The 14,648-nt window shown below is 46.7% G+C and overlaps 1 protein-coding gene and 1 long non-coding RNA gene across 3 annotated transcripts in view; one reads left to right on the top strand and one right to left on the bottom strand.

Moving 5' to 3' along the window:
* Positions 1-5,135: 5,135 nt before the first annotated feature.
* On the bottom strand, positions 5,136-10,584 carry LOC109882375 (uncharacterized). The gene is made up of 4 exons (XR_002254002.2): positions 10,472-10,584; positions 6,383-6,438; positions 6,044-6,137; positions 5,136-5,965 (listed from the first exon to the last, which is right to left on the bottom strand). It is a non-coding gene; the product is annotated as an uncharacterized LOC109882375 (long non-coding RNA).
* LOC109882374 (MAP kinase-activated protein kinase 2) overlaps positions 9,837-14,648 on the top strand; it is a 37,883-nt gene continuing 33,071 nt past the window's right edge. Inside the window, exon 1 of one of the 2 annotated variants that reach the window (XM_031825862.1) lies at positions 9,837-10,776. In XM_031825862.1, the coding sequence (XP_031681722.1) occupies positions 10,531-10,776 (246 nt within the window). In that variant the 5' untranslated portion in view covers positions 9,837-10,530. The remainder of the gene's footprint in view (positions 10,777-14,648) is intronic. The other variant, XM_031825861.1, reaches the window with a different exon arrangement.

Below are 14,648 nucleotides of genomic sequence, written 5' to 3'. Positions count from 1 at the left end.
CAATCTCTTCATTCAAAGACTCAATCATGGACACTTTTACTGACAGTTGTGGCTGCTTTGCGTGATGTATTGTTGTCGCTACCTTCTTGCCCTTTGTGCTGTGGTCTGGGCCCAATAATGTTTGTACCCTGTGTTGTGCTGCTGCCATGTTGTGTTGCTACCACATTGTTGTCATGTTGTGTTGCTACTATGCTGTGATGTCATGTGTTGCTGCCATGCTATGTTGTGGTCTTAGGTCTCTTTATGTAGTGTCGTCTCTCTTGTCGTGATGTGTGTTTTGTACTATATTTTTATTTAATTTATTTTTAATCCCCCAACCCCGCAGGAGGAGTCTCTCTTCATGTAGTGTTGTGTGTTTTTATCCTATTTTTATATATTTTTTATTTTTTATCCCAGCCCCCGTCCCCGCAAGAGGCCTTTTGGTAGGCTGTCATTACAAATAAGAATTTGTTCTTAACTGATTTGCCTCGTTAAATAAATATTAAATTAAATAAATAAGTTAGAGATTTTCTGTACAGCCCTGACACCTCAACCTCTTTCACCCTAACTGGCCACTTTAATAATGGAACACTAGTCAATTTAATAATGTTTACATATCTTACATTACTCATCTCATATGTATATACTGTATTCTATTCTACTGTATCTTATTCTATGGCGCTCTGATATTGCTCGTCCATATATTTATATATTCGTAATTCCTTATTACTTTACTTAGATTTGTGTGTATTGGGTATATGTTGTGAAATTGTTAGATATTACTTGTTAGATATTACTGCACTGTCGGAGCTTGGAACACAAGCATTTCGCTACACCCGCAATAACATCTGCTAAAAACATGTATGTGAGCAATAACATCTGCTTTGGATCATGCAACGTTCATTAACTGCTCCTGTAATGGTTAAGATATTATCAATGTCCAATGGAACGCAACAGCGAACACATTTTACCGGTGCCCCGAAAAATCTAAGCTGTTCACTTCACAATGCTCTTTTTCAGTCCCTCCAGGATTGCGCGATCGCATAATTCAATGCAAAATCAACCAATCAGCACGTATTATGCATTTTTGACCAATTCCCCCGCATTTTTTGCGCCTAAAAGGGCCCAATCAAAAGCGGGTTTGTAATTTTTATAAATTACGGCACTGTTACCGTGGAAAATGGCCCAATTCAACCACACGTCAATAACGTGCGAAGATGATGGGTGATTGTTGGCAGTACAATGAACAGAAATCAATCTCATTTGCCAACAAAAATAACAGCTAACGACCGTGCAAAACAATTTCCAAATGTTTTTGGAAACTAGAGAAAGTCGACAATCATCAGTCAGTTCAGTTCGAGTCAGCGAGCATATGAGAATGTCAGAACAGTTCCCACAACAGCGGCAGATCACCATGACTGAAGTGGTAGCAGGGAAGACAAACGCTGAATGAATCAAGGCGTTTTACTCAAACGTTTACTCTGGTAAACTCTGCTTTAGTAAGGTGGCCGGCACTCTGTTCTCCCCAGTCTAACCTTGGCTTTAGTAGGGTGGTCGGCACTCTGCTCTCCCCAGTCTAACCTTGGCTTTAGTAGGGTGGTCGGCACTCTGCTCTCCCCAGTCTAACCTTGGCTTTAGTAGGGTGGTTGGCTTTAGTAGGGTGGTCGGCTTTAGTAGGGTGGTCGGCTTTAGTAGGGTGGTCGGCACTCTGCTCTCCCCAGTCTAACCTTGGCTTTAGCAGGGTGGTTGGCTTTAGCAGGGTGGTCGGCACTCTGTACTCCCCAGTCTAACCTCTGCTTTAGTAGGGTGGTCGGCACGCTGCTCTCCCCAGTCTAACCTTGGCTTTAGTAGGGTGGTCGGCACGCTGCTCTCCCCAGTCTAACCTTGGCTTTAGTAGGGTGGTCGGCATGCTGTTCTCCCCAGTCTAACCTTGGCTTTAGTAAGGTGGTCGGCACTCTGCTCTCCCCAGTCTAACCTTGGCGTTAGTAGGGTGGTCAGCACTCTTTTCTCCCCAGTCTAACCTTGGCTTTAGTAGGGTGGTCGGCACTCTGCTCTCCCCAGTCTAACCTTGGCTTTAGTAGGGTGGTCGGCACTCTGCTCTCCCCAGTCTAACCTTGGCTTTAGAAGGGTGGTCGGCATGCTGCTCTCTCCAGTCTAACCTTGGCTTTAGTAGGGTGGTCGGCACTCTGCTCTCCCCAGTCTAACCTTGGCTTTAGCAGGGTGGTTGGCTTTAGCAGGGTGGTCGGGACTCTGCTCTCCCCAGTCTAACCTTGGCTTTAGTAGGGTGGTCGGCTTTAGTAGGGTGGCCGGCACTCTGTTCTCCCCAGTCTAACCTTGGCTTTAGTAGGGTGGTCGGCACTCTGCTCTCCCCAGTCTAACCTTGGCTTTAGTAGGGTGGTCGGCACTCTGCTCTCCCCAGTCTAACCTTGGCTTTAGCAGGGTGGTTGGCTTTAGCAGGGTGGTCGGGACTCTGCTCTCCCCAGTCTAACCTTGGCTTTAGTAGGGTGGTCGGCTTTAGTAGGGTGGCCGGCACTCTGTTCTCCCCAGTCTAACCTTGGCTTTAGTAGGGTGGTCGGCACTCTGCTCTCCCCAGTCTAACCTTGGCTTTAGTAGGGTGGTCGGCACTTTGCTCTCCCCAGTCTAACCTTGGCATTAGAAGGGTGGTCGGCATGCTGCTCTCTCCAGTCTAACCTTGGCTTTAGTAGGGTGGTCGGCACTCTGCTCTCCCCAGTCTAACCTTGGCTTTAGCAGGGTGGTTGGCTTTAGCAGGGTGGTCGGGACTCTGCTCTCCCCAGTCTAACCTTGGCTTTAGTAGGGTGGTCGGCACTCTGCTCTCCCCAGTCTAACCTTGGCTTTAGTAGGGTGGTCGGCATGCTGCTCTCCCCAGTCTAACCTTGGCTTTAGCAGAGTGGTTGGCTTTAGTAGGGTGGTCAGCACTCTGCTCTCCCCAGTCTAACCTTGGCTTTAGTAGGGTGGTCGGCATGCTGCTCTCCCCAGTCTAACCTTGGCTTTAGCAGGGTGGTTGGCTTTAGTAGGGTGGTCAGCACTCTGCTCTCCCCAGTCTAACCTTGGCTTTAGTAGGGTGGTCGGCACTCTGCTCTCCCCAGTCTAACCTTGGCTTTAGTAGGGTGGTCGGCTTTAGTAGGGTGGCCGGTACTCTGTTCTCCCCAGTCTAACCTTGGCTTTAGTAGGGTTGTCGGCACTCTGCTCTCCCCAGTCTAACCTTGGCTTTAGTAGGGTGGTCGGCACTCTGCTCTCCCCAGTCTAACCTTGGCTTTAGAAGGGTGGTCGGCATGCTGCTCTCTCCAGTCTAACCTTGGCTTTAGTAGGGTGGTCGGCACTCTGCTCTCCCCAGTCTAACCTTGGCTTTAGCAGGGTGGTTGGCTTTAGCAGGGTGGTCGGGACTCTGCTCTCCCCAGTCTAACCTTGGCTTTAGTAGGGTGGTTGGCTTTAGTAGGGTGGCCGGCACTCTGTTCTCCCCAGTCTAACCTTGGCTTTAGTAGGGTGGTCGGCACTCTGCTCTCCCCAGTCTAACCTTGGCTTTAGTAGGGTGGTCGGCACTCTGCTCTCCCCAGTCTAACCTTGGCTTTAGCAGGGTGGTTGGCTTTAGCAGGGTGGTCGGGACTCTGCTCTCCCCAGTCTAACCTTGGCTTTAGTAGGGTGGTCGGCTTTAGTAGGGTGGCCGGCACTCTGTTCTCCCCAGTCTAACCTTGGCTTTAGTAGGGTGGTCGGCACTCTGCTCTCCCCAGTCTAACCTTGGCTTTAGTAGGGTGGTCGGCACTCTGCTCTCCCCAGTCTAACCTTGGCATTAGAAGGGTGGTCGGCATGCTGCTCTCTCCAGTCTAACCTTGGCTTTAGTAGGGTGGTCGGCACTCTGCTCTCCCCAGTCTAACCTTGGCTTTAGCAGGGTGGTTGGCTTTAGCAGGGTGGTCGGGACTCTGCTCTCCCCAGTCTAACCTTGGCTTTAGTAGGGTGGTCGGCACTCTGCTCTCCCCAGTCTAACCTTGGCTTTAGCAGGGTGGTCGGCACTCTGCTCTCCCCAGTCTAACCTTGGCTTTAGCAGGGTGGTCGGCACTCTGCTCTCCCCAGTCTAACCTTGGCTTTAGTAGGGTGGTCGGCACTCTGCTCTCCCCAGTCTAACCTTGGCTTTAGTAGGGTCGTCGGCTATCTGCTCTCCCCAGTCTAACCTTGGCTTTAGCAGGGTGGTCGGCATGCTGCTCTCCCCAGTCTAACCTTGGCTTTAGTAGGGTGGTTGGCTTTAGTAGGGTGGTTGGCTTTAGTAGGGTGGTTGGCACTCTGCTCTCCCCAGTCTAACCTTGGCTTTAGTAGGGTGGTCGGCACTCTGCTCTCCCCAGTCTGTCTATGGAGAGCGCTGCTCAAAGCACTGAGGGCAATTTGTCGTTTTAAACTCTGTGTAAAACTTCATATGGATCACGAAAAAACTATTATTCAGGATTTATTAGAAATTGAATAATAATCAACCACAACTCCATTCTTACGTGTCCTGTTCTTATTCTCCCTTACGACCCTTTCAGAAAAAATCACAATCGCAAGAATTTTGAAGACAATTTATTTGAAAGAAATATCGATCCTCAAATTGAAAGGTGAGTGATCAGCTTAGAATCTATTTGTTTTTTTAAGAGAGAGGGAGAGAAGGAATGGGAGGTGCATCTTGTGTTGATAGCAAGCCCCAAGCCTGATGGAGAGGAGAGGTGTGAGTGGATTATGACGTTGAGTTATTATGAGTTGTTTGTTCAGGAAAATAAACACAATTGAGCACTTTATATGGTTAATTGTTTTTGTATAATGTTTTCTGCTTAAAGTGGTCCTAAACCTGAGCACATATGACTTTTACTGGTTTATATGAAATTATCGCCGCAACAAAAAAACATTGTGAAGTGTATCGCAGAATTTCAGAAAAGCTGCCGCAAAATCAAGCATTTTTGGCTGCAGAAATTCCGAAAAAATGTTGCTTAATCCTGGAGGGACTGCCTTTTGTTCTTTAGATACGGACAATATCAACACCATACCCCTCCTGGTTACTATGACTACACGATATTAACACCTTACCCCTCCTGGTTACTATGACTACACGATATCAACACCATACCCCTCCTGGTTACTATGACTACATGATATCAACACCATACCCCTCCTGGTTACTATGACTACACGATATTAACACCATACCCCTCCTGGTTACTATGACTACACGATATCAACACCATACCCCTCCTGGTTACTATGACTACACAATATTAACCCCATACCCCTCCTGGTTACTATGCCTACACGATATCAACACCATACCCCTCCTGGTTACTATGACTACATGATATTAACCCCATACCCCTCCTGGTTACTATGCCTACACGATATCAACACCATACCACTCCTGGTTACTATGACTACACGATATCAACACCATACCCCTCCTGGTTACTATGACTACACGATATTAACACCATACCCCTCCTGGTTACTATGCCTACACGATATCAACACCATACCACTCCTGGTTACTATGCCTACACGATATCAACACCATACCCCTCCTGGTTACTATGACTACACGATATCAACACCATACCCCTCCTGGTTACTATGCCTACACGATATCAACACCATACCACTCCTGGTTACTATGCCTACACGATATCAACACCATACCACTCCTGGTTACTATGCCTACACGATATCAACACCATACCACTCCTGGTTACTATGCCTACACCATACCACTCCTGGTTACTATGTCTAAGTTAACGTAAGTTCAATCACAAAGATCTGAGTGCATCTCCTCAGTTTCATCCAGTAGTACAATACAATCCACGTTGCATTTTATCGTGTGCGAATTTCTATCTATGAAGTTTAAATGTCTTAGAGAACGATCATTTCCAGCAGATCTCCTTGCTGAGAGTAGCGTTGATCATGCACTGCTTCTCCTGGGGTGAGCCTGATGTTCCGCATGTTACGCCTCATGTCTCTAAAACATGGGGAAAAGGAGACAATGTCAACTTTCGATGCATCTACTAATCCAATGTTTTACGCTATTGTATCATACTTGATGAATTATTCATCTGTCCGTCCCCAGGCGTGAACCTCTACAACTGGATCACACTGGCACCGGATGTCCTGAGGGATGCACTGTTGTTGGACTGGAAAACAAAGACACATTTTGTCAGTGGTAGGTATTTTTCCAATGCTGTATCACCATCTTTATCTGGACAGAAAAAGGACAGAAAAAGCATTGGACAATGTGACAATTGGTCACTTAACATCCAATCCTCATGCCTCATTGTTTAGTTCCTGTTTCCCAATCAACAGTCCGGATTTTCCTCTTCTGCCTTCTGGTGGATGAATGGCCTTTTCTGGTAAATACAGGGACATTTCTCTTACCTACCCGGAAACTGGCAGCTGCAGACCCGAGTGTTGTAACTAGGTTTCCGGTACACCCATCTGAAAGACACATTTGTTATTTACTTTGACTAGCTAGCTAAGTTGATTACTAAAATGGTAACATCTATATTAAAATACCATTTATCCACAGACTTGACTTTAGTGACAGACCAAAACCCAGTCTATTTTACTATCTGCACATCTAAACTTTTACTATGTGGATTGGGGACATTTCTGCTGAGATGGAGGAATGATCTGGAATGCTCAACTAGGATCATCAGGACAGTCTATGTTACTATTTGCCCAAAAAAGGTGAAGTATTGAGCTATGTGAGTGTACTTCTAATTTTAATTCTCAAGAGGATAGGTAAAACCCTCAGCCATGAGGTCACTGAGGAGGACTAACAGTGACAGGGGGGGGGGGGGGGTCATCTGAAAGGGACTGGCATGCAGGGATGGAACATAAGGATTTTGTGCACTGGCCAGCTGACAACGATTTCTACATTCAGGTCATAAATCTGTGACATGCGATGTTTGTGAAGGCAAAATTTCACAGCTGTGTCAGGATGGTTTGGCACATTGTCTACTATCCAGTCTGAAAATTACTAGCCTCGGGCTAGATTCATTTCCATCCCTGCTGACATTTCGATCTGACTGCACAGGTAATTTGATTAGTCATGTCAAATCAAATCAAATTTTATTTGTCAGATACACATGGTTAGCAGATGTTATTGCGAGTGTAGCGAAATGCTTGTGCTTCTAGTTCCGACAATGCAGTAATAACCAACGAGTAATCTAGCTAACAATTCCAAAACTACTACCTTATACACACAAGTGTAAAGGGATAAAGAATATGTACATAAAGATATATGAATGAGTGATGGTACAGAGCGGCATAGGCAAGATGCAGTAGATGGTATCGAGTACAGTATATACGTATACATATGAGATAAATAATGTAGGGTATGTAAACATTATATTAAGTAGCATTGTTTAAAGTGGCTAGTGATATATTTTACATCAATTCCCATTATTAAAGTGGCTGGAGTTGAGTCAGTGTGTTGGCAGCAGCCACTCAATGTTAGTGGTGGCTGTTTAACAGTCTGATGACCTTGAGATAGAAGCTGTTTTTCAGTCTCTCGGTCCAAGCTTTGATGCATCTGTACTGACCTCGCCTTCTGGACGATAGCGGGGTGAACAGGCAGTGGCTCGGGTGGTTGTTGTCCTTGATGATCTTTATGGCCTTCCTGTGACATCGGGTGGTGTAGGTGTCCTGGAGGGCAGGTAGTTTGCCCCCGGTGATGCGTTGTGCAGACCTCACTACCCTCTGGAGAGCCTTACGGTTGTGGGCGGAGCAGTTACCAAGCGGTGATACAGCCCGACAGGATGCTCTCGATTGTGCATCTGTAGAAGTTTGTGAGTGCTTTTGGTGACAAGCCGAATTTCTTCAGCCTCCTGAGGTTGACGAGGCGCTGCTGCGCCTTCTTCACGATGCTGTCTGTGTGGGTGGACCAATTCAGTTTGTCTGTGATGTGTACGCCGAGGAACTTAAAACTTACTACTCTCTCCACTACTGTTCCATCGATGTGGATAGGGGGGTGTTCCCTCTGCTGTTTCCTGAAGTCCACAATCATCTCCTTAGTTTTGTTGACGTTGAGTGTGAGGTTATATTGTGAGGAATACCTATGTGAGAATGCTGTTCATAGACTACAGCTCAGAATTCAACACCACAGTACCCTCCAAGCTCATCATTAAGCTAGAGGCCCTGGGTCTCAACCCCGCCCTGTGAAATTGGATCCTGGACTTCTTGATGAGCCGCTCCCAGGTGGTGAAGGCAGAAACAACATCTCCACTTCGCTGATCCTCAACACTGGGGCCCCACAGGGGTGCGTGTTCAGCCCCCTCCTGTACTCCTTGTTCACCCATGACTGTGTGGCCATGCACGCCTCCAACTCAATCACCAAGTTTGCAGATGACACAACAGTCGTAGGCTTGATTACCAACAACAATGAGACAGCCCACAGGGAGGAGGTGAGGTCATTCGGAGTGTGGTGTCAGCAAAACAATCTCTCACTCAATGTCAACAAAACAAAAGAGATGATCGTGGACTTCAGGAAACAGCGGAGGGAGGTCCCCCTATCCACATCGACGGGACAGTAGTGGAGGAGGTGAAAAGTTAAGTTCCTCGGCGTACACATCACAGACAAACTGAAATGGTCCACCCACACAGACTGTGGTGAAGAAGGTGCAACTTCAGCAACCTCAGGAGGCTGAAGAAATGTGGCTTGTCACCTAAAACCCTCACAAACTTTTACAGATGCACAATTGAGAGTATCCTGTCAGGCTGCATCACCAACTGGTTCGGCAACTGCACCGCCCACAACCGCATGGCTATCCAGAGGGTGGTGCGGTCTGCACAATGCATCGCCGGGGGCAAACTACCTGCCCTCCAGGACACCTACAGCACCCGATGTCACAGGAAGGCCAAAAAGATTATCAAGGACAACAACCACCCGAGCCACTGCCTGTTCACGCCGCTACCATCCAGAAGGTGAGGTCAGTACAGGTGCCTCAAAGCTGAGACCGAAAGACTGAAAAACAGCTTCTATCTTTAAACAGCCATCACTAACAGAGAGGCTGCTGCCTACATACAGACTTGAAATCATTGGCCACTTTAATAATGTTTACACATCTTGCATTACTCATTTCATATGTATATACTGTATTTTATACCATCTATTGCATCTTTCCTATGCCGCTCTGACATTTCTCATCCATATATTTATATGTACATATTCTTATTCCATTCCTATACTTAGATTTATGAGTATTAGGTAGTTGTTAGGGAATTTTTAGATTACATATTAGATATTACTGCATTGTCGGAATTAGAAACACAAGCATTTCGCTACACCTGCAATAACATCTGCTAACCATGTGTATGTGACCAATACAATTTCATTTGATGATACACAGTAGGAAGCGCTTCAAAAGGAAGGAACACCCCAATCAGGCACGCAAAACGGTCTTGAGTGGCAACAAATCTGCCCAATCAACTGATTCGCTTTCCATACACCCACCCTTTCGACACACCCACTCGCCCATACTCCGGTCGCCATATTGGGCTGCAGCTAACCATATTTGAAGGAGAATTGCCGCGTTCATAACCCCTGGGAACTCGGAAATTTCACTTCCGATTTCAGAGCGTTCAAAACAACTGGATACTCGTGGAAAAAATGAGCTCCAACTTGGAAAAATAGTTTGAAAGGTCATCCAAATTGGGATTTCAAGTCGGAAACTCGGGCATCTTCCTAGAGCTCCGTCCTAAAGATCACTGGCGTCATGATTTGACCTTATTTTTCCCGAGTTCCCAGTTGTTTTGAACGCAGAAAATTTCAGCAGGCGTCATATCTCGTGCCATGACGTCATCAGAGGAGCCCCTCCTTGTGTGATGTTGCATTCACGACAACTTGGGAACTTTGAACTCGGAAATCCCCAACATGCGAATTTCATGGCAACTGGGAACTCGGAAAAAAAACAAGTTACGACTGGGAAAAGTCGTTTTTTAACAGTCATCCAACTCGGAAAGTCTGGTATTCCTTGAGCTCCAACTTTCCTATCTAAAGATCACCGAAGTCACGATATTACCTCGTTTTTTTCCGAGAACTCAGTAGTCTTGAACGCACCATAACTATTATCGGAAAGTCGGTGATTGTGAGTGTGCACTCTGGTGTCTTGAGTTTTTGTGTTTTCTTAATTTAAGTCCGTTTGTGTTTTAATCTTACACCGTAACGTGTTGAAATATAATTTCGCAGTTAGTGCCATAGTTGTTATTTAACCTACACAATTTGAAACGGCTTGAAATCTGTTTGAATCTACCTGGAATAGGCGGACGGACCACCGAGATGGATTTCAGCTAACGTTAGCTTAGCCTAAAGCAGCTAACTAACCGGGCTAATTTATTTAGCCCCTTCAACCTGGACTATAACGTTGTCGTGAACACCATTTGTTTTTAGCGGACTTATTTTCAAACTCGCTGTCCTTTTTTGTTGTTGTTGAGGATCCAACTTCACTTTCGGAGGCCAACTACCTACCTGTAACCCAGGAAGGAGAGAAGGAAAGTGCTGTCATTGTCTGGTTGAGCTGACCCAATATGTTGTCCAACACCGGGACCCAGCCTCTGTTCCCCCCGACCCAGGGCCCAGCTAACCCGGCGGGCCAACCTAACCCGCCCCCTTCGGGTCACCTCTCACAGTTTCATGTGAAACCGACCCTTCAAATCAAGAAGAACGCAATAACGGACGAGTACAAAGTGACCAGTCAGGTACTGGGACACGGCATCAACGGAAGGGTGCTGGAGATCTTCCACAAGAAAAGCGGAGACAAATACGCCCTCAAGGTAATATCATAGATTAACGGGGAAGTGTGTTATACATATCTAGTAGTCTGTTGGATAAGAAGTTGTTTTAGCTACACTTTCAATGTCCCACTATAGTTTTGTTGAAACAGTGCGACTTGGTCATGTATTTATTTTTTGACAGAGTAACTACCTGACATGTTTGCTGTAACTAAGAATAAACAGTGTTGGTAAACAATCAACATTTTAAATATAGGTGTGTTGAGAACAACGGCTGCTTTCCCTCTCATTATTCTCTCCTGTCTGTTAACCGTTTATTTAACTAGGCAAGTCAGTTAAGAACACATTCTAATGATTGATCAGCAGACAGAATGATGGGCAGCAGATCTGATAGGCCTTATTGATCACTCCGCTCTCTCTATACTGCTGTGATGTCATCACTATACTATACGCTGGGCTGCTTTCAGTACGGAACAATGGTGTACAAAGTTCAAATTTAAATGAATACAGTGGTGTTCTGATCGACAAGTTGAAAATTGGGGAGGGGTTGGGTACCGCTGTCACCATGGCCACTGACCTTTTTTAAATACGTCACTCATGGCTTCAAGCCACACTACGCCATACCCAACAAACAGTGCAAATGTAAGTCTGTTCGAGAATGTTGCAGAATATTTTAAGGAAACGTCACGCAAACATTTAATCGACCTGAACGCACCAGTGGCGTGATGTCATTAGCTGACTCCATGAGCGTCACCCTGGTCAAGCTCTCTAATCTCACCAGACACTTCTGACAAATCCTCTAATCTCACCTTGACACTTCTGACAAATCCTCTAATCTCACCTTGACACTTCTGACAAATCCTCTAATCTCACCTTGACACTTCTGACAAATCCTCGGAAGGTCTGGTTAATCAACAAGTCAAAAGTGGCCTTCGTTAACACAACAGAAAGATTGATAAAACGTCCCGGGCCATCCCTTTGACTATTGACTAGGCGTTACCTCACACCCCTGTAGACCAGATTTGAGTCGCTGCAGGTTTATGTGCATTTAGCCTGGGGGGGTGAGGTTAGACAACAATTAGGCCTAGTTGAATCCGGTGTTTTAGTGACGGGCTGGAGGAAATACCTGCACATCTAGTGGTTGTCCAGGACCAGTTGAAGAAGGCTGACGTAGGTTAGGCTAATGTTGTTTCTAACCAGACCATTAAACGCTGTTATGAAGTCATAGTCAAATTCGTTCATGGTTATCTGATCCAACTAATGGTTGTCCAGACTAAAGACCACAATCAGTCGATATAGCCCTGACAGTAGAAAGACAGAAGTAGTAGGTTCTAGCTATGAATTATTTCATTACACGGTTAGAACAAGTCCTGCCATGCCAGCTTGTCTCCCGACAGTAGCTGACGTCAACATTACACTGAGTCACTGTCTGGCAACGTCCCCAGGCATGCAGAGCAGACTGACTGGGGTAGAGGTGTGTGTGTGTGAGAGACACTGTCTGGTCATAGCCTCGTCATGAAACAGGTTTCCCTAAAACGGGAAGCCTGGGGAAATTCCCTGGCAGAAATCAGCTGAAGAGGGGTTATACCCGGTGTAAAATCAATGACTCCTCAAAGTACGTCAAACCAATCAAATACCTTGCTGCTACGTACGGCTCACCAGGGTAGTGCTGTAGGAGCTACAGTGAGGACTAAATGTCAACAAAACAAGCACTGCTGACTAAACATTTTGGAATGTTTGCAGTGCGCTGGTTTTCACAGCATTTCTCTGTTATTTGAAGATCACCTGGAGCAACGGGAGGAATTGTTTATAATGCTGTCCATATATTCATATTTTTAATTTGAACATTTCTGGAATGATATTAGCTACTAGCTCGTTCAATTCCTCTCACGATTATAAAGCCAACAGCGTTTGTATAAAAACAGCCTTATATTGACCTAAACGTGAGGCCAGTATCTAGCTCAGGCATGGGTAACTTCAGTCCTCATGGGGCCAGAGTGGTGTAACCCTTTTACCCCATCCCTAGCGAACACAGCTGATTAAACTAATTCCATTCTAAACTGAAGATCATGATTAGTTGATTATTGAGGTCATGTGTTAGCTAGGGTAGTAGCATGACCAATAAGTTCCCTGAAGACTGAAGTTGCCCATCCTGGTCTAGCTTTTCCAGGTCAGTGATAGGCCAATCTTGAATACTGTATCTCTCTCTCAAACTACACTCTGGACGGAGTGTTGGAGCTGTTACAACGAGGAAATGGAACCTCTTCCCCATTTTTATTGTAGGATTGTGATATGTGATTATTCAACATTGACACTAGTTCATTTTGAATTGTTCAAAAATTACAAGTTTTAAACACTTCAAAGAATCAAAACTTCTAAAGTGTCAAATAAGCTAATTGGTATAGAAAGATGTATCTGTCTAGAATGGTGCACCTGGGGAGAACACCATTCTAGACAGAACACCATTCTAGACAGAGCACCTGGGGAGAACACCATTCTAGACAGAACACCGTTCTAGACAGAGCACCTGGGAGAACACCGTTCTAGACAGAGCACCTGGGAGAACACCGTTCTAGACAGAGCACCTGGGAGAACACCGTTCTAGACAGAGCACCGGGGAGAACACCGTTCTAGACAGAGCACCTGGGGAGAACACCGTTCTAGACAGAGCACCTGGGGAGAACACCGTTCTAGACAGAGCACCTGGGGAGAACACCGTTCTAGACAGAGCACCTGGGGAGAACACCGTTCTAGACAGAGCACCTGGGGAGAACACCGTTCTAGACAGAGCACCTGGGGAGAACACCGTTCTAGACAGAGCACCTGGGGAGAACACCGTTCTAGACAGAGCACCTGGGGAGAACACCGTTCTAGACAGAGCACCTGGGGAGAACACCGTTCTAGACAGAGCACCTGGGGAGAACACCGTTCTAGACAGAGCACCTGGGGAGAACACCGTTCTAGACAGAGCACCTGGGGAGAACACCGTTCTAGACAGAGCACCTGGGGAGAACACCGTTCTAGACAGAGCACCTGGGGAGAACACCGTTCTAGACAGAGCACCTGGGGAGAACACCGTTCTAGACAGAGCACCTGGGGAGAACACCGTTCTAGACAGAGCACCTGGGGAGAACACCGTTCTAGACAGAGCACCTGGGGAGAACACCGTTCTAGACAGAGCACCTGGGGAGAACACCGTTCTAGACAGAGCACCTGGGGAGAACACCGTTCTAGACAGAGCACCTGGGGAGAACACCGTTCTAGACAGAGCACCTGGGGAGAACACCGTTCTAGACAGAGCACCTGGGGAGAACACCGTTCTAGACAGAGCACCTGGGGAGAACACCGTTCTAGACAGAGCACCTGGGGAGAACACCGTTCTAGACAGAGCACCATTCTAGACAGAACACCTGGGGAGAACACCATTCTAGACAGAGCATCATTCTAGACAGAGCACCATTCTAGACAGAGCACCGTTCTAGACAGAGCACCATTCTAGACAGAGCACCGTTCTAGACAGAGCACCTGGGAGAACACCGTTCTAGACAGAGCACCTGGGAGAACACCGTTCTAGACAGAGCACCTGGGAGAACACCGTTCTAGACAGAGCACCTGGGAGAACACCGTTCTAGACAGAGCACCTGGGAGAACACCGTTCTAGACAGAGCACCTGGGAGAACACCGTTCTAGACAGAGCACCTGGGAGAACACCGTTCTAGACAGAGCACCTGGGGAGAACACCGTTCTAGACAGAGCACCTGGGGAGAACACCGTTCTAGACAGAGCACCTGGGAGAACACCGTTCTAGACAGAGCACCTGGGGAGAACACCGTTCTAGACAGAGCACCTGGGGAGAACACCGTTCTAGACAGAGCACCTGGGGAGAACACCGTTCTAGACAGAGCACCTGGGGA

This window comes from Oncorhynchus kisutch, linkage group LG5, assembly GCF_002021735.2.
Source record: "Oncorhynchus kisutch isolate 150728-3 linkage group LG5, Okis_V2, whole genome shotgun sequence".
Lineage (NCBI taxonomy): Eukaryota > Metazoa > Chordata > Actinopteri > Salmoniformes > Salmonidae > Oncorhynchus > Oncorhynchus kisutch.
This window is presented reverse-complemented; position numbering and strand designations above follow the sequence as displayed.